Source organism: Ciona intestinalis, chromosome 11, assembly GCF_000224145.3.
Source record: "Ciona intestinalis chromosome 11, KH, whole genome shotgun sequence".
NCBI classification, from domain to species: Eukaryota; Metazoa; Chordata; class Ascidiacea; order Phlebobranchia; family Cionidae; genus Ciona; species Ciona intestinalis.
The window spans coordinates 489,512-508,037 of NC_020176.2; the positions used below are offsets into that span (position 1 = coordinate 489,512).

The 18,526-nt window shown below is 33.9% G+C and overlaps 2 protein-coding genes across 4 annotated transcripts; both read left to right on the forward strand.

The window, feature by feature from the left end:
• The first annotated feature begins 172 nt into the window (after window positions 1-172).
• On the forward strand, window positions 173-6,538 carry LOC100183589 (lysosomal protective protein). 2 transcript variants are annotated; one of them, XM_002128682.3, is made up of 11 exons: window positions 173-450; window positions 1,375-1,483; window positions 1,858-1,995; window positions 2,509-2,673; window positions 3,025-3,207; window positions 3,763-3,921; window positions 4,437-4,570; window positions 4,939-5,014; window positions 5,296-5,388; window positions 5,683-5,787; window positions 6,034-6,538. In XM_002128682.3, the coding sequence occupies exons 1-11, from the start codon at window positions 227-229 to the stop codon at window positions 6,115-6,117; spliced, it is 1,470 nt and encodes a 489-aa protein (XP_002128718.1). In that variant the 5' UTR covers window positions 173-226; the 3' UTR covers window positions 6,118-6,538. The 2 variants fall into 2 exon arrangements, with proteins under 2 accessions (XP_002128718.1, XP_026692626.1); XM_026836825.1 differs by lacking the exons at window positions 173-450; window positions 1,375-1,483 and adding an exon at window positions 1,785-1,805.
• Window positions 6,539-6,756: 218 nt separating this feature from the next.
• LOC100185957 (mucosa-associated lymphoid tissue lymphoma translocation protein 1-like) lies at window positions 6,757-15,999 on the forward strand. Of its 2 annotated transcripts, XM_026836818.1 has the most exons (15): window positions 6,757-7,166; window positions 7,663-7,808; window positions 8,272-8,303; window positions 8,720-8,869; window positions 9,399-9,663; window positions 10,157-10,290; window positions 10,568-10,670; window positions 11,538-11,552; window positions 11,657-11,822; window positions 12,302-12,376; window positions 12,824-12,968; window positions 13,344-13,464; window positions 13,900-14,060; window positions 14,439-14,513; window positions 15,251-15,999. In XM_026836818.1, the coding sequence occupies exons 1-15, from the start codon at window positions 7,015-7,017 to the stop codon at window positions 15,383-15,385; spliced, it is 1,875 nt and encodes a 624-aa protein (XP_026692619.1). In that variant the 5' UTR covers window positions 6,757-7,014; the 3' UTR covers window positions 15,386-15,999. The 2 variants fall into 2 exon arrangements, with proteins under 2 accessions (XP_026692619.1, XP_002123795.1); XM_002123759.5 differs by lacking the exon at window positions 11,538-11,552 and having other exon boundaries at window positions 6,760-7,166; window positions 11,642-11,822.
• The last annotated feature ends 2,527 nt before the right edge of the window (window positions 16,000-18,526 follow it).

Genomic DNA, 18,526 nt, shown 5'->3' on the forward strand with positions numbered 1-18,526 from the left:
CTGCGCGGTCCTGCGAAAACAGTGAACTCCGCGGGGGCCAACTGCAATCGCGCTCCCCACCGCGCTGCAGATCCACAGCTCGACTTTTAATAGAAACAATCGGCGCCACTGCAGAAGGCGTTCTGGTTGATTTCGAATGAAATTCAGCGCTGCATATTATTAAAATGATTTTGTGGATGTAACGTTTTGTATTTTGTCAAACACTTGTGTATGGGAAGCATAGAAAATGCATATTTCTCTAACGAGCTTTTTTTGCTGTTTTGTATTCTTGTCCACGTCACCGGGTGTCGTGATAACGTCAGGGTTCAAAGGTCATGATCGGGTCAAGCAGGAAAATTGGAGGTCGACCCCGGACTTAATTACCGAGCTTCCAGGGTTAACCAATCTACCAGAGTTTAATATGTACTCGGGTTATCTGGACGCCTCGGATACGAAGAAGCTTCATTACTGGTCAGTAGATATGGCTATAGTACTGTGGGGGAAGACGGGACACCTTTAGCACGTAATATCCAAATATCCTGATCGTGTTTTAAACATTTAAAAACAGTGTAAGGAAGTCGTGAGGATACGGTTTTATATTTTTTGAATGGTCTTTGTTTACTACCAAAAGAGACGAGAAAATGAAACGAAAAGGTGTCCCATCTTCCCCAACCCTACTATATATTGTATTATTGTGTGAGGCCCTACGGCGTGTACACAAGAGCAACTGGAGTGTCGGCCATAGTAGGCCTAACACCTTGTAAATATTTATAAGGCGTTAACGATTGTATTCTGTATGAGTTAAATATTACGTCGCGACGCGCTAGGAGTTCTGAGAGTTTTTCTATTTTAAATTATGGCTGATTTTTGGAATTTCCGATGAGCCGCATAAGGAACTACCGGGTTGGGAGTTTTTGCCGTTTAGTGTTTTGCCTAAAGGCATACACTATTTGATCCAGATGCAAGCACTTTTACTGTGTCACGACGCCGAACGGTTTACTACAAAAAATCCAGCATGATCGAATGTAAAATTCTACCATTTTATTTAAATTCACCAAATCAATACCTACAATTTATTTCCGTGACAAAAAAACATACAGTAGGGTGGGGAAAGACGGGACTTTTGGCCCATAATATCTAAATATCCTGATCGTTTTTTAAACAATTAACAATGGTCTATGGGAGTCGTGAGGATACGGTTTTATAGTTTTTTGTTTACTACAAAATGGGACGAGAAATGGAATGAAAATATGTCCCGTCTTTCCCCACCCTGTATATATATATTCACCCAAAAAGTTACGTTTAAGCACATTTTCCATGTAATTCAAGTATATGCTTTAACTAGTACGCTTACTCTTATTGAAATTCACTTTATTTGTTTTTTTTGCTTGGAAGGTTGAACGAATGCGTCGATTCATCGTCAAACAAGTTAATGATTTGGTTCAACGGAGGACCAGGGTGTAGCTCATTGGACGGAGCTTTTATAGAGAATGGGCCGTACAAGGTTTGTCAATACTCATTTTTTTTATATATAGTACTGTGGGGTAAGATGGGACATATTTATCACATAATACCCAAATATCCTAAACGTGTTTAAAAAAATTAACAATGAGTTGTGAGAATACGGATTCATAATTATTTTAATGTTCTTTGTTTACTACAAAATGGGACGAAAAAATAGAATAGAAAAGAGTGTTCTATAGCTTTCCTTACCCTGGCTTACTATATATATATTCCTTTTATCTGTGTCAATATTCCTATTTGTTAGTGCTGTGGCTCAGTGGTTGGAGCGCGCGCACCGTAACTGGATTCGATGCTCGATGCTGGTACCATTGTGGGCGGTTTAACAGTATTTTTAGCACATATTTTGTTTTCTAGTTCAACGAGAAGACTGGGAACTTGGAGAGGAATCCATATTCGTGGAACCAACTCGCCCACACATTGTACATTGAATCCCCTGCTGGTGTTGGCTTTTCATACGATATTGATCCTCTAAGCAGATATAATGACAACATTGTAAGTGGGAGTTTACATTCGTCCTTGTTTTTGTCTGTGTTTTTAGGTGCTTTTTACTACTTTTGCAAATCAAAACACATAACTGAAATAATAAAATTTGTGAATAAATTAATGGTGTTGGCCATAAATGATGTTCAAAGGTCACATTAAATAAAGAATGGTTTTGAGGCTCATGTTGTCGTCATTGTGGGTTTATGTGATCTTTGGCAATAACACAATGACACTTGCTCTAACCCAGTGGTCCCTCATAAGTTATATAAATAGTTAGCCATATAATAAAATAACCCCTGTAAAAATAATCACATACAAAGTTATTTATGCACTTTATTGGGTGTGTAAAACAAAACACCTGTGTTGTAATGGCTGTTTCATTCCTTGTCTATGCGTCTATAGTCTTGGTAAAAACTCTAACAGTAATTGCTCTAATGAACTCTATTTTAACCTATGGTCACCAATAGCTTATCCAAAATTAACATTCATTGACGCACAAGATATTCATTCCAACCATAACAGACTGCTGAGACGAACATCCGCGCTTTGGAAAGTTTCTTTATCAAGTTCCCAACATTTGCTACGATGAATATTTATCTAAGTGGACAGAGTTACGCTGGTGTGTATGTACCAACACTAGCTGCTGCTATTGTACAACAACAAAGCTGGATGGCTGCAAATCTGAAGGTAAACGCAATCACTGTTATGTACATACTTGTTTTTGACGACAGATACAAATTGGAAGGTGATTCATTAACTATTGGTTGAAATTTTATTTTCTCATTTGTATTGATAATTGATTTTTAATAATAATTAAACAAAGTTTGAAGATATACTTTATTGGTCTCTAAATACACTTGACTGGGACCCATTTTTTTACTAAAGCTCGTTGTGTAAATGAGCTTTAGTTCATGGCTTTAGTCCTGTTTTGATAATAATAAAAATGAAAAGTTAAACTGCAATGGTGTCCATATATTGGGACCCATTTTTATAAAATATTAGTTCTTGACTGAAGCACCTACTTTAACTTTCACCCAGGGTATCTTGATCGGCAATGGCCTCATGCATTTCTTATACAACCATGCTTCTATCATGTACTTCAGCTACTACCATGGTTTGTTTGATAAAACAGAATGGGAAGAATTAAAGAGGGTTTGCTGTGAAACTGCAACAGTCGAATGCATGTTTACAAGGTTTACTGAAACTGATTGCTTGATGCAGGTTCGTATGTAGAGTAGATATAATGGGTTTCAGTTAACTTATCTTTATACATTGCCCCTGAATGAATGTAACGTATTTACTCTTAAGTGCTGCAGCACGTCAATGGGTATACATTTATATGTAGATTTAATGGGTTTCGGTTTGCTGTAGTTATATGATGCCTGTGAACTTGCCTGATGGGTAAAAAAGTAAATTTCTTTGTTTATTCAGAGGACAATCGTTATAACACAGGTGCTCTGTTTCAAACACCTCTTGTTCCCTTACAGGAAAAGTTAGGATTTTGAGAGCTTTAGATTTTTGTAGAAATGGTGTGGCCATTAGATACTCTAACCCAGATATTAATGGGTCCAATATAGGGAGGTTTTACAGTAAAGTAGTCAAAGGCTCTACTGTTTATAGTTTAAAGGTAAACCATAGTTGACTTATTACTCCCGAAATCCAAGACTTTGGACAAGAGTTGCCCAAACCCAGGGTTCTACTGTATGGACCTCACCAGATATAGAAGCCTGTTTTGTTAACTTAATATCCACTAATAGCTACATTGTTTTGACACAGTTAACATGGGCCCTGCATGCTGTGTGGAATGATGGGCTGAATATTTACAACTTATACGCTCCTTGTATGAGTGAACCACAGGCAGAGATGTTCAAAGTCAAGTCAAGACCTTTGCTTGAAGATGTAGCCAGGTCGAGATTTGACTCAGTACTTGAAATGGTAAATATATAGTTATGTATATGGTATTGCCGCCAGGTGTATTATAATTGTGAATGAAATCTTCTGTCATTTTTTCACTAGGCTGCAGGTGTGCTAACTTAAGTGCCAATAGGCACACTACTGTTTAGAAGTGCAAAATTAGTTGAATGTCACTTATCCGCTCATGGGGGACAACTTTAGACATGTTTTCACTTATATATATCACGACTGCTTTTCTGTCACAATTTAATATTGCGGAGGTTTTATAAATGAATTATGAACCAGCTGGCAACCAGAAAATAAATGTTGTCAGCAGAAAGTAGTTAGTAATAAATATACCTGAAGAACTTTATTTGACTATGTTATAACACAGGTGTTTTTTTTACACATCGTGACTGCTTATGGTGAATGAACTACAATTAAGTTGCAATTTATGATTGCTGATGTTTATGGGAGTTGTGACCCTGGCAACTAAACATGGAAATAAGTAGAAGATATTTTTGCCGTATATATATTAATTATTATTTACCTTGCAGACAAAACCACGATCCATGGGCCCATTATCATTAGTTCCTCCATGTTCAAATGCATCCATGATAACCAAGTATTTTAACCGAGCTGATGTACAAGAAGCTATTCATGTTCGACCAACCTCATGGCAATTATGCAGGTGTGGAGTGAATGTTTAACTTAATTATCCTCATGTGGTGGGGCAATGACAGTTAGTTTTTTGACAAAGCCTAACGTATTAACTATAACATGGCTAAAGGCGCCATGGCACACAGCACGCCTGCCTCTAACCCAGAGGTTTTAGGTTCAATGCTTGTCGCTGCTACCATTATGAGTGTGTCATTCATACAGAAAAAACAATCAACCACAAAGTTACATTCGCAGTAACTTCCAGACTGGCACTAGATGTATTAAACAGAACACCCGTGTTATAACGACTGTCGTTGCACCGCCACATAAGGATAAATAATTTACATTCATTATATTATATGAACCAATCCTTTTTGTTTTTTAATCCCTCTGTTTCAGTGATGTTGTACACAACAACTACTACAAACAAGTTGAAGACACAGGACCACAAATAAAGATGATACTTGATGCCTTGGTGGATATTGTGTTGATAGTTTGTATATAATGTGTAGAATATAGATGAATGCAACACCAGATAAACCACATATTGCACTTTGTTGGTGCTTTTTTTCTACATGACGAACAACTTGGCACAGTTTATATTACTTTCTTGCCCAACGGTTACAGTGTCAAGCTTCGAACCTGTATCCTCTGATCTATAACCAAATGGTCCAGTCTCATGGCGCACCAGTTTGCCCAAATACACCATGTTTACTGCTCTATTAGAAGTAAACTATTACCAAATGTTTTTTTCAGGAAGATATTGAAATACTTCTGTTCTTTGGAGATGTGGATTTGGCTTGTAACTACTTAGGTGGGGAGTGGTTTGTGGATAGACTTGGCTTAGAGGTTAGTTTGTTTATATAGTGTGGGATTCCGTAATTTTATAGTAATTGGTTGAGGTCCTACAGTATGGCATGGAACATATTGGGACAATAAGATTTAGTTCAGAGTTGGCCCATTTAGTGACCACTTAACCAATTAGTGACCATTGGGTTATAGCAATGTCTGTTAAGTGTCTTGCCCAACGTAAAATTGTTATCTTTGCGCGACAGACAACGATAGTAGTTATAACAGGGTATTATATTTTATACACCTTGTGCTTAATCAGTCGTATGTTAACTTTGTATGTTTAATTTACAGTTACAAACTCCAAGGCGTAAATGGACAACCAGAGATGAATATGGACAAGTACAAGTGGCTGGCTTCTACAAAGTTTATGACAGGTTGACTTATGCTACAGTCCTGGTAAGTTAAGATGTATGTAAGCTGTGATACTGCTATTTATTACCCCAACCCAGTGGTCACTAATGTGTGTCTAAATTGTCAAACAGAAAAAGTTGACAAAAATACAATCACCTACAAGGATACATTTGTTTGTAACTGGTAAGAGGGGAATGGGTGTATATGTTAAAACTCCCATGTAATAACTACAACCCTACCACATTTAAATAGATAAATGACATTCTAAACTACCATTATGTTTCATACCAGGGTGCTGGACATATGGTGCCTCATGATAAACCACGTGAAGCGTATGCAATGTTTGAACGATATCTCAATGATGAACCTCTATAAGTATTATACCATCTACTGATCATCTGCAAATACATTGTTGTATATCTGTGTGTATTTCAAATCTAAGACTCCCAGATCTGTCATGTTCATTTGTTTTGTAGATATTTGTAAAGTAAAACATTCCATGGTCCATTTTTTAAGCCATTCTTAAACGAATAGGAATTTAATCCTGGTTTAACTAAATTTTAAAACAGATGGTCACCAAGTTGGAAAATGATAGTGTATCTTTTTAACTTTGCAATAAGTGTGTTCTGTCTGTTTTATGATTAAGTTTATTTATGTATTAAACAAGCTTTTTATCTTTTATTTGGATTGTGTGTTTAAGACCCTGTTTTTTTTAAAACAAACCAGTTCTTCTTCACTTTTATTAAAACCTGAACCATTTATTAATAACTCTTTAATAAACACATTTATTGCACAACAATATCTTTAAATAAAACTACTTTTTAACGCTCCGGTTTAATCAGCAGATTACATGTATTAGCCAGAATATAAAAGCATGATAAAAGCCTAAGTTGTCAAACTCGTATTATATACGTTTTCTATCATTTACAAGTTTAACATGGGGAAAACCCCAACCGCGAAATAATATGCAAATGTGACTTTTTAACGATTTTAGTAATCGTGTTTAGTCGTTTTCTTAAACTTTTAGATGTTTTTTATAAGCTTTCACTTCATAAAACTCCTTATGATTCGTATATAAAAGTATTCAAAAGTAAAAATTCGCTGTGATGGCTGTTTAAAGTATATTTCTATTTTTCTCGTTTTTTTTGTCTGTTTTTGTATTAGTTTTTGGAGTCTGTTAATTAAGTGACATCTCTTGCACTGACAATAGACCAATAGTTTTTTTGTATAATTAATTCTAGCCTCCTACAAGTCTTGTTGTGCATATAAAACATGCATACAACTTCATCCATAAGGAACCTAATATTAATATCAGAAGTTCCACAAGAAATTCTTAATCGACTTATTTCTTATCTCCGCAATGATGGTGAAAGTGGTTGGCGGACTTTGGTTTATCATCTGCAACAAAGGGATCATTTATTCAGGTGGGATACAACCACTGTATGTTGTTTACAAGTTTAGGATGCTGTTTGCAATTCTGCTTACGTTTAATTGTCTCATTTAACTCACATTTACTTCTATTTTATATTGAACCCGGGATCTAGGCTGGAATTGGCCAATTACACCCTCATTCACATAAAATGTTGTCAAGGGGATAGGCGGCACTAATTCTCCACATAAGGAAACTTGTTATTGTATTTACATTTTTATTGGGATTTATAGGAGATATCTCTATGGTATGCGTAACTATCACTGGCCACTGGGCTGTACATAAAGTAATTTGATCAATTAGACAATTATGATTACAATAGAGAGAACAACCAAACTAAATTATTACTTTTATTCTATATGAGTGATGTCCAACAGCAGGGCAAGCCATTGAATCTCAGATTTAGGCCAGAGTTGGTTCATTACCCCAACACTTTTATTATTGCTTATTAGGTTGTTTAAAACATTGGTAATTTTCTTGATTATACTCAGTGAGGATGAGATAAATAGTTTCGAAACCATCCATGCCCCAACACTTGTAATTGAGGGTTTGAAGAAACGAAACAAAACTGTTGATTATTTGTTGAGCTTCCTTCACCTACTACCATGCAGATGCGCGGCTGAGAAGCTTGCTAATGGTATGTGGTAAGGTGTATGTAACAAAACTAATAGTATAATATATTGTTATAAATATGTTACATATATTAGGGTGGGGGAGATGGCACTCACTTTTATTCTATTTTCTTGTCCCATTTAATAGAAAACAAAGAGCATTTAAAGTATTATAAACCGTTTCCTCACGACTCCCATTAATTGTTTAAAAGACGATCAGGTTATTTGGATATTATGTGCTGAAAGTGTTCAGGCCTATGCCACTCTACTGTATATTTGTTACTGTTTTACACTGAACTGTTTTAATAGACTTGTCCGTAGTTTATATATTTAAAATGCCTTTGTTTTTTCCCATACAATAAAATATACTTGGGGCATCTATTGTAACTCTGGTAATTTTGTATTGATTTTGTTGTGCATATTGTTGTATGGTAGTTTGGTAGTAATTGTAAAACCCTTTGTAGTGTTTTTAATTAGAATATTTTATAGATTTGTGGATGCTCGAAAAATCTCAACAAAAAGTAAGAGCTTTGTATTTATATACTGTATGTACACCTTTTTATACGCCAATTTATATTCATTGGTTTTGGTTGTAATGTTTACCAATTAATGCAATGTAAATATTTAAGGGTGAGCTAGCTTATCATGCTATACCAGGTTTGTGGTCTGTGGCCAAATTTAAAAAAACTAAATTTATTCACAATTATCACAAATATTATATTTTTGAAATTCTTTTTTTTCTGACATTAAGCTACATAGCAGATGAAGTTTAGTTTTAATTAAATCTGTTAATACTTTTTATATAAGATAATTTTAGGCGAAAAGATTAGTTCTTAGAAAATATACCAGCCTTTTATTTTAGCAACAGGAGAAAAAATTATATTGTATTTAAATTTGCAGAATATTTATATAGGCCTATAACATATATATTTAACAGTTCATGAGTACACCAATGCCAGAATGCAGCAAATACTCATCGGTTGGGCCATCTTACGTACCCAATGGTCACTCTACTCATGCTCAACCAAACCATCTTTTTGATCAAGCCATGTTTTCAAGTCTTAACAACCTAAATAAACCTTCAAAGGTAGGGTTACAATTTGAACAATTAAATAAAAATGAAATTTGAAGTTTTTGAACCAATTAAAAAAAGTTTGGGTGCAAAAGCCAAACTTTTAACTGATACCATGTCCCACACCTTTTATTCATAACGCTTTTTACTGACTTTTGTTTTGCTGTTGATTCTCTTCTCTTTGTTCTTAACTTAGTAACTTAATCTTTGATATTGTTTCAAAGAGATAATTAAGAATTTTGTTATACTGTTTAACATTAGTAGTGACTGCACAGCAGTGTTTGTTACTTGCAACAAATTAACAAAGGTCATACCAACTCACATATTAAAATTAACCGCAAACAAACAGCCATGCAATGTCTTCATTTTGATTGTTTATGGTTTTAATCCCTATGGGTGATGCCCTACAGGTACAGCACTATATGCCAATCAACCTGGGATGTAGAGCAAAGTTAGCACATTACCCCAATATTGTACTCTATAACAGTGTTATGTAAAGTAATATAATAGTATAATCATGAATACATAAATTACTTCATTTCAGCCTTACATCTCAATTATGAAGCAACCAACGCCCCAATCAGTGAAAATAGGTGATGATTTAATGTTGGTTTGCAAGGCAGAAGGGGATCCAGTACCAGTGCATTACCAATGGTACAAAGATGGCCACATGCTCCCAAATCAAAACAAACATGTACTAATGATTGGAGAAACTTTGCTTGAACATCAGGGGTTTTATTATTGTCATTTAAGGTCGCCCAACCCCCCTGCTGTTGAAAAACGCACAGATGAAGTGTTTGTCAGTGTTGGTAAGTGGTAGTTTACTTTATATTATATATATACTATGTGGGTGAAGTCCTATACCGTGGCTTGGGACATGGGATTTAGGCCAGAGTTGGTTGTTGGCAGACACCCACGGTGCTACAACTAGTTAGTGACCACTGGGTTAGAGCAATGTCCGCTAACTGTCTTGCCCAAGGTTCCAAGGACACATACACCTTTCGGTATTGTGTATTGGGATCAGTATCAAGCATTAAACCTGGTAACTATCAGTTACAATGCAGACACACAAGTGCTGGACTCTTTGTATATATGCATACTATATGTTTTCCATACTGTGAACCTTAATTGAGGCATCTTATTTGATTGTATCTGAATTCTTGAAGTTTCTTTGTATATCAAATGAAACATGGTTTAAAATAAATCATATGTTTATTTGACAATGAGGCAGTTTCTAAAATTACAATATGTATGTTACAAATGGTAACAGAACATAATAAGTTACTTTTACTTTTGTTACAGTTTTAGCACCTTCTGCAACTCCATTCTGTGCCACAAACAAAGTTGCGTTATTGATTGCTAACGAGCATTATGCCCATAATCCAAGGTTACCTGCCACTAGTCATGATATCAGAGCTTTAACAAAGATATTACAGGCAAGAATATTGTCATTATAACTATTGAATCTTAATGGGCAATTTTAGCAATTGATTTAAGTTTGGTCGGAAAATACCCAGTTAAATATATGGTAACTCAAAAGCTGCCACGAAGGGTATAAAAAATATCTGTGTTATAACGACTGTTGTTTCCTGTGCATAGATAAAGCAAGTTACCACCAGGCTACTTAATCAGTAATTGCTAAACCTTGACATTGAGTGAAAATAAACTTTTGAACCTTGTTCACAACTTTCATAAAACTGTTCGTTTATTCAGGAGGACCTTGGTTTTAAAACTCTTTCGTTCACCAACTTAACTTACACAAACATGATGTCTGCATTTATTTTGTTCAAAGATCTTGTTTCATCAGGTTGCTACTGTAAGTAAAGCGAAACTTATCTGTATCCAAAGTATGCCAATGTACAGTATGGGGGCTAAACTTATCTGTATCCAAAGTATGCTAATGTACAGTATACGGGTCCTGCAGTGACAGAGTTTGGCCCATTACTACATCCCAGAGCTACAACCCGGCCCATTACTACATCCCAGAGCTACAACTGACCACTGGGTTGTGGCAATGTCTATTAAGTGTCTTTCCTAAGAACACATATGCTTATCAGTACCTGTATTGGCGTTGGACCTAGTATCCTTCGGTTACAATGCAACTATGCAAGCACTGAACCACAACGCCAAACTGCCTATTGACATTGTATATAGGTGTATTTAGTAGTTGTATCACTTGAACTTCATAGGTTTATTTTACTTTGGTCTATTTTAAATGTATTTTACTTTGGTCTGTTTTAAGTATATTTTACTTCGGTCTATTTTAAGTATATTTTACTTTGGTCTATTTTAAATGTATTTTACTTTGGTCTGTTTTAAGTATATTTTACTTCGGTCTATTTTAAGTATATTTTACTTTGGTCTATTTTAAGTGTATTTTACTTTGGTCTATTTTAAGTATATTTTACTTTGGTCTGTTTTAAGTATATTTTACTTTGGTCTATTTTAAGTATATTTTACTTTGGTCTGTTTTAAGTATATTTTACTTTGGTCTGTTTTAAGTGTATTTTACTTTGGTCCATTTTAAGTATATTTTACTTTGGTCTGTTTTAAGTATATTTTACTTTGGTTAATTTTAAGTATATTTTACTTTGGTCTATTTTAAGTGTATTTTACTTTGGTCCATTTTAAGTATATTTTACTTTGGTCTATTTTAAGTATATTTTACTTTGGTCTATTTTAGGTGTGTTTTACTTTGGTCTACCTTAGGTTTATTTTACTTTGGTCTACCTTAGGTATATTTTACTTTGGTCTACCTGAGGTATATTTTACTTTGGTCTACCTTAGGTGTATTTTACTTTGGTGGACACGGATATGAAAATGACGGCAAATGCTTTCTGGTCCCCATTGAAGCCCCTCCAGATTATCAAAATCATGATTGTGTGCAAGCCCAGTCTGAGTTGGAAAATGTGAAGCGACGTGGGGATCCAAACCTTATGCTCATTCTGTTAGATATTTGTAGAAAAAGGTAAACGTTTAAAGCATAGGTGGTATATTGATAATGTGTATAACACAAGTGGAAAATTAATATTATCTGTACTAGTACTGTGGGGTAAGATGGATACCGTTAGCACATAATATTTAATATTTCATATTTTTGTAATAAACAATATCCTCATGGGTCTTAAAGTCATGAGGATGCGATTATAAAGTTTTGGAAACATTTTTTCTACCAAATGGAGTAATAAAACAGAATGAAACATGGACCATCTTACCCCAACCTACTATATATGTAGGTGCATTATTGCTGCAATTTGTTTGTTGGATGGAATGAATGCTCTGGTAACCATACTAAAGTCAGAGCCTTAGCACAATAGCTGTATTTCCTATTAACCAAAGGAAAGGGTGTTCAAAGCCCGATGCTGCTACCATGGTTATGTGTTGTTTAATAGTTCCTCATTATATAATATGGTCTTGTAGAAATATATTTAGCCTTTGTTTTGACAGAAATCCAATGAATCCAACCTCACATCAAAGTAACGGAAGTTCGTTTGCAGATAAAGTTGTTTTTGCTTATGCAACGTGAGTATTTACATGGGTGCTGACTATTACATAGGTGGTAACTTTTAAATAAGTGGAAACTTTTACATATGTATCATTTAATCATTGGTTTATTCATTCATTCACATTTACATGCGAGAATAAATAAGTGATGTTAATTCAACTCCTGCCTTTTGGCATAAAATTTGCACATTTTATTAAACCCAGTATCTGCTAACATAGTTTTATCAGTATATGGCCTTGTAGTGAGTATAGTATCAACACAACTGTGTTGTATATTCAACAGTAGCCATTCTTGTATTAATAATTAACAAAAAAAGCCACACAAGTATACACAGCCTCAAAAACTGGTAAGCAGGCATGAGGTGTTTGAAACAGAACACCGACTGTTTTCTCGCTACACCACGATAAAACAAGTTCCATTTACCCCAAATGTACAGTATCATAACACTAAGTTTTTATATAAAGCACAGAAAGTGCTGAAGCATATGAAAAATATGGGGAGAAACATGGGATATTTGTTGACTCACTTCGTAAACATCTAACTACCCCTATAAGAGTGAACCACATGTTATCTGATGTGCAGGATGAGATAAAGAAAAGCGACGTACAGGTCAGAACCACCATTACCAACTAGGGGTTTAAATTTTGTATTTTAAGAAGTCGGGTACATTTTCCCCTGTTCTATAAAGGTCACCTAAATTATGGCAAATTGTTGTTTATAAAACAATTAGGGCTTGAACTTTTTTTTTAGGGCCGAGTTGTTCAGTCATACAGTAAATTTCAGGACTATCTTCTCAAACTATACGTTACTTAAAAAATCAAGCATTTGTGGTTTTAAAAAACCCAAAACTTCAAGACTTTTGTACTAGAGTTTTTCCCATGTCACTTGTTTTATTGCACAATTTAATAAACTGTTGACTTTGCTTCTATCTAGATTCAAGGTTGTAGTCTTTAGCACATTTCAAACCATTTTATTTCCAACTAGATTTCTGAGGTTAAATCCACGCTGTCTGAAAATCGCTGCCTCACTGATAAAATACAACTTAATGATGTCAAAGCTATTAAAGCTTACAAGGAGGTTGATAGGATATGGAACTCACTGCACTGTATGTGCTGTATAGTATTTTTTATTCTACTTTTTATTTAAAACCTTTGTTTTAGCTATATATTTAAAAGCTTTGTTTACCCACCCATTTTTTTAAAATAGTTTGTTTGACCTGGTCTTTTTTATTTGGATAACTTTTGTAACACTAACAACTATAAATAAATGTAACCTATTTATCCCCGCAAGCTGAGGCACCTTTTATAATGGGGTGTTCTGTCGTTATAACACTGGTGTTCTGTTTCACACACCTCGTGCCCTCTTATAGGCAACAAATTATAACTAAGTGGTAATTTTTTCACCATCAAGATTATTCTTACATACATGGTAACTCGTAAGCTGGCACGAGGTGTTAAACCTGTGTGATAACGACTGTCGTTTTCCGATCACGCGAGATAAAGTAAGTTACATTCATTCATTCTTATGTATTATTATCCAGTCACCCCACTCCCTGTCCTGCTTAAGTTCGAAGCTTGCGATGCCGAAGTCACGATCAGTTTCACCAACATTCTTACTAATGCTGTGAATATCAGTGTTAATGTTATAAAGTGTGGGAAAGGTGTGGAATGTAAACCTTTCATCTGTACAAATTATTTTGGAGTAAGTTATTACTATGTTTATTCGCTTTTATTACAAAATGCACTTTCATTACAAAATACACTTTCATTTTATGCGGGTGAGGTCCAAAAATGGCAAGCCATTAGCCCAAGATTTATATCAGGGTTGGCCCATCACCCCAACATATGCAATCTGTACATTCTATTTTATATGGGCGAGGTCCCACAGTGAGGCACGCCATGTGCCTGCCACATGCTTTTAACTACATGTTGAAGCCTGTCGCTTTTACAAAAGTAGGCGATTTTTGCTCTAATTCCCTTCTCTTCGTTGTTTTGGTTTATCTGATCATCGTTTCTGTAATTAAAAACAAAAACTTATGTAATGAGGGGAGAACTGATGATGACATTTTGTGTCTTCCAGAATTTAGTAGTATCGCATTGCTCATCCGAATTTGAACCACAATCTTGCCAAGTTTCAAACTTGGAGCATTTGCAGGTAATTGGAAGATTGTGATATTTGCATTATAAATAGTGGCCATATAAATGCTATTGTCATTTTAAACAGTGAATATCTAATTGAGCACATGCTATTTTACACATATTGAAATATATCTTTTTATATTAAAAGTGGTCATCTAAATATCTGAATATTATTATAAGCATGTTATATGCATCCTTAGGTTGCGTATATCTTAATACATGTATATTATTACAAATATTTATATGCATATGTTCTCTATAGGATTGTGCACACATAACTGATAAAGCTAGATGATTATTTGTTACTGTTTGTTTATGATATTGCGCACAATATGGAATGATTTTTATGTATTGACAGTAACTAACATAAGAAAACAACTTAATAATGCAGAAGAACAATGACATAGCTTGGTAGTAAAACAATGTAAATTAAAAACACACTATGAATAAAACATATATACAATGGCACCATTGTGGGTGTATGTGTCCTTGGGCAAGACATTTAGTAAAGATTGCTCTAACCCAGTGGTCACTAATTGGTTGTCCAAATTATCAGCCTTACAAAAAAAGAATAAAGCCTTCCAAAAATAATTACCATCAAAGTTACATACGTGGTAACTTGTAATCAGACACGAGGTGTATGAAATAGAATACCCTTACCACGCAAGGGTAAATAAGTTACTTTTCATTTGTTTATATTATTTAAAAGATACAAATAGTCAACTAATTTGTTAACTTTGTATTATTTTTGAGGAACATTTACCGGTTACTGTTGGTTTTCGATACAAATTCCCATCAGAAGAGCAATGGCATCTATTACGTTATACTTATTCAATGCGATTACCTTTTATAAAGCTTTGGAATGATGCAAAACCAAAGAGATCCTGAATCTATCAGAGGCATTATTGTTTTTAAATTTACCTAGTTATTAATGTACTGGTTTAGTGGTTTATAAGATATGTTACTAATTTTGGTGCTAACTTAAAAACCAGGAGTGGTATTAGCCGGAACGTAACGGAACACCATTCCAAATGCTCAATAAACATTTTTGGTTATCAAAATGGCATAGTCGCAAGACAAAACTAGATTACCTTAATATGATTGCTTTGTTATAGTAACTTACTTATAGTTCTGGATGTTTTGGTCCTAAAAATTCAGTACTGGCTATAACATATTCTATATTAACAACAAAAGTGTTGGCTGAGCCTCTAGTAGTTATTATACCTGTTTAAAACAATTAATTCCAGATTTGCTCACTTTTATTTAAACTTATAATTATTGTATAATCTAAATCCATTCTTGCACATAAGTCATTAATATCTCAGTAGCGTGTCAACTTTTTTGCAACAGATTTAATCTTTCCTGATTTCTTTTATGAATAGTAATAGATTTTGTAAAACTAAATAATGTTATTTTTTTGTGATGCAAACAAAAGACACAGTGATGTAAAAGTCCAAAAGTGTAATGAATGACAATTTGTATTCTCTAATGATTTTAAATTTCTTGCAGAAAATTATTGTTTTATATTCTCCATAATCATGTTTATTGTATCTTTATGTTGGTGCTTTAGAACAAGGCACTTAAACTGTATGTCTCAAAACTTATCTAATTAACTATAATTTGTGAAAAGTCCCACAATTGTTTATATTTGCAAAATGGTTTAAAATTTGGTGTGCCTCACACAAATCAAGGGAATCCAAGTGTCCTGTAGCCGAAACACACATGATTATTGCAATTATTGATCAATTCCTTATTTGTACACAGTTGGGTGTTATCTATTTTTTCTTTTATTTATTTCTGCCCAATGTACAAAATATGTTTTTTCTAATACTGTTCTTTTAAAATAAACAGTAAAATATTATGAAGCATATTTCATTGTTCGTGCCTCATTAAAATAAAGACTATTACTAATGGACTGGGTTTAAACTAATGTTAATATATTGTTTCATTTAACATTTATTAACATTGTTTTGAACAAAGAGATTAAAACTAATATATTTGGTTTGAACTTGGCTAGGACAGGAAAACATGCGCACAATCGTGGCAGCATCGAGCTTCGAACTCAACACCCGCCGGTTATAAAGCGAGCGCGCTAACTACTGTGCTACAGCACTGACAGAAAGTACCTCGTTTACATGTAAAATTTTAATACTAGTTTATGTTTCTGAAACCTAAATTCACATTACAGTGTCTTATGTGAGTTTTGTTTGCATTTCGTAAAGCTCAGGGGACAAAAATTTGAAAGGCGAAACGAGACCATATAACCAAACACATGCGGCAGGCGTAATTCAAGCAATTTTACAATTTTCTGCATAAGGTTGCAAGAAGTGATGTGATGGGGTTCGTTTGAGACAGAACTTTAAGCATTTGTGTCTGAATGTGTAATGCGTTACACAATAAAGTCTTTAAGTGCCGCCCAAATTATCAGTTTAAAGACGTGCGTATCGTTTTATATGTTTGGAAAAGCTGTTTTGTTGTAAACATTTACAATTATTAGTTGGTGTTTTAGGTTAACTTGAATAATACGCCAATACGGTACGTTACAAACCAGACCTAAATTATGAATGCTTATTGGTATGTTACCGTGTGTTAACTGGTTACCATGTTATGTTGAGTTACCTTTATGGATATATTATAGAGCAGAATAATATCTACGCTCTTTCATTAAAAATCACACTTTGGGGGCCTAAAATCTGGCAACTTTTATTGTTGCTATTTAAAAAATTACAAAAAGTTTGTCACTAGTTAAAACATTACAATATTTGACCATTTTTAATCAAAAAGTTTTGTAAATTACCTACTTTAAATGATATAACTTGGAAAACTATGTGTTTCAAAATTTGTGTATTTGGTTGACAGTTCTATTGGAAGATAATGTAATGTGCAAAGAGTAATAATACAATATAAAAACCTTAAGACGCTGTTGTTGTCTCAACGTCTAGTTACCTAACCTTAATTTGCACCGCTGTTATTATTTTATTTCCTTTACACTTTTATTTAATGATTATGTATTTGTTACTTTGCGGCCTATTTAAAACAATACTTTCTGGTATATATGGGTGAGGTTCAATGGTAAATAACATGTATTTTTATATTTATGCAAAGAGTTGGCCATAAAACAAACCGATTTTTTATTATTTACAAAAAAATTAAAATACAGCTGCTCTATCATAGCACTCAAACTTAATGTTGTTTTTTTTTAATAACCTCTAAATTATCACCGCAGTAACTGCACTGTTATGTATGGTTAGCCTGCTTTATTGACTGTATTTTACTGTTTAAGATTTATGAACTCTTTAACAGCTCTATTAGGAGTAAACCACTTAGTATTGCGCAATAATCTTATATGTGTGAAAGTAAATTGACTTGATGTGATGTCATTGTCTGCATCATATCATATGTTTGGTGTTTCTCGGATGATTTAAAATGATGATTTAAAAACAAAAACAGTAAATGTACTTTAGGTTTAATGTAAATTGATTACGAGCAATCACATTATGCATAATAGTAATTTAAATGAATCCCAATATTAGGCCAATTTAGATGTGTTAAGGTTGTTAACAGATGTTCTTTTTAAACATACAACTCTTAATAATTCTTGTAACAAACTGTAGCCTTTAAAGTATTGTGACAGTTATAAAGTCAGGTATTATGTTCCCTGTACTTTTGTACTTGGCTACAGTTCATAGACTTTGTATACATTTCTATTTTCCCCTTAATCCATAGTTCATGATTTTAGTAATAAGAAACTAGTAGTTAGTCTGTTAGTTAGTGTATTAATATGCAAGCAAGTCACACATATTAGCCATCCATTCTTACATAGCTTTGATTAAGGTATTACAGTTGCATTTTTTTGAAGTATTGCAGTGTCATCAGCATTAATTTATACATTCTTTTCATCAATACATTGTTATAATTTTTTTTTTTTATTACTTTGACCATCCATTAGCCATCCATTCTTACATAGTTTTGTTTTAGACTATAGTGTAATTTACATTAACTTGTACACTTTATCCACTAAAGTTTGGT

What these genes read in the sequence shown, in the direction of transcription:
- LOC100183589 (XM_002128682.3), top strand. Translation starts at nt 227, where the DNA reads ATGCATATTTCTCTAACGAGCTTTTTTTGCTGTTTTGTATTCTTGTCC. An exon ending in TTGACTCAGTACTTGAAATG is followed by an intron (nt 3,922 to 4,436) that starts GTAAATATATAG and finishes TTTACCTTGCAG; the next exon opens with ACAAAACCACGATCCATGGG. An exon ending in AGATGATACTTGATGCCTTG is followed by an intron (nt 5,015 to 5,295) that starts GTGGATATTGTG and finishes TGTTTTTTTCAG; the next exon opens with GAAGATATTGAAATACTTCT.
- LOC100185957 (XM_026836818.1), top strand. Translation starts at nt 7,015, where the DNA reads ATGCATACAACTTCATCCATAAGGAACCTAATATTAATATCAGAAGTT. An exon ending in CAAAGGGATCATTTATTCAG is followed by an intron (nt 7,167 to 7,662) that starts GTGGGATACAAC and finishes GATTATACTCAG; the next exon opens with TGAGGATGAGATAAATAGTT. An exon ending in TGAAGTGTTTGTCAGTGTTG is followed by an intron (nt 9,664 to 10,156) that starts GTAAGTGGTAGT and finishes CTTTTGTTACAG; the next exon opens with TTTTAGCACCTTCTGCAACT.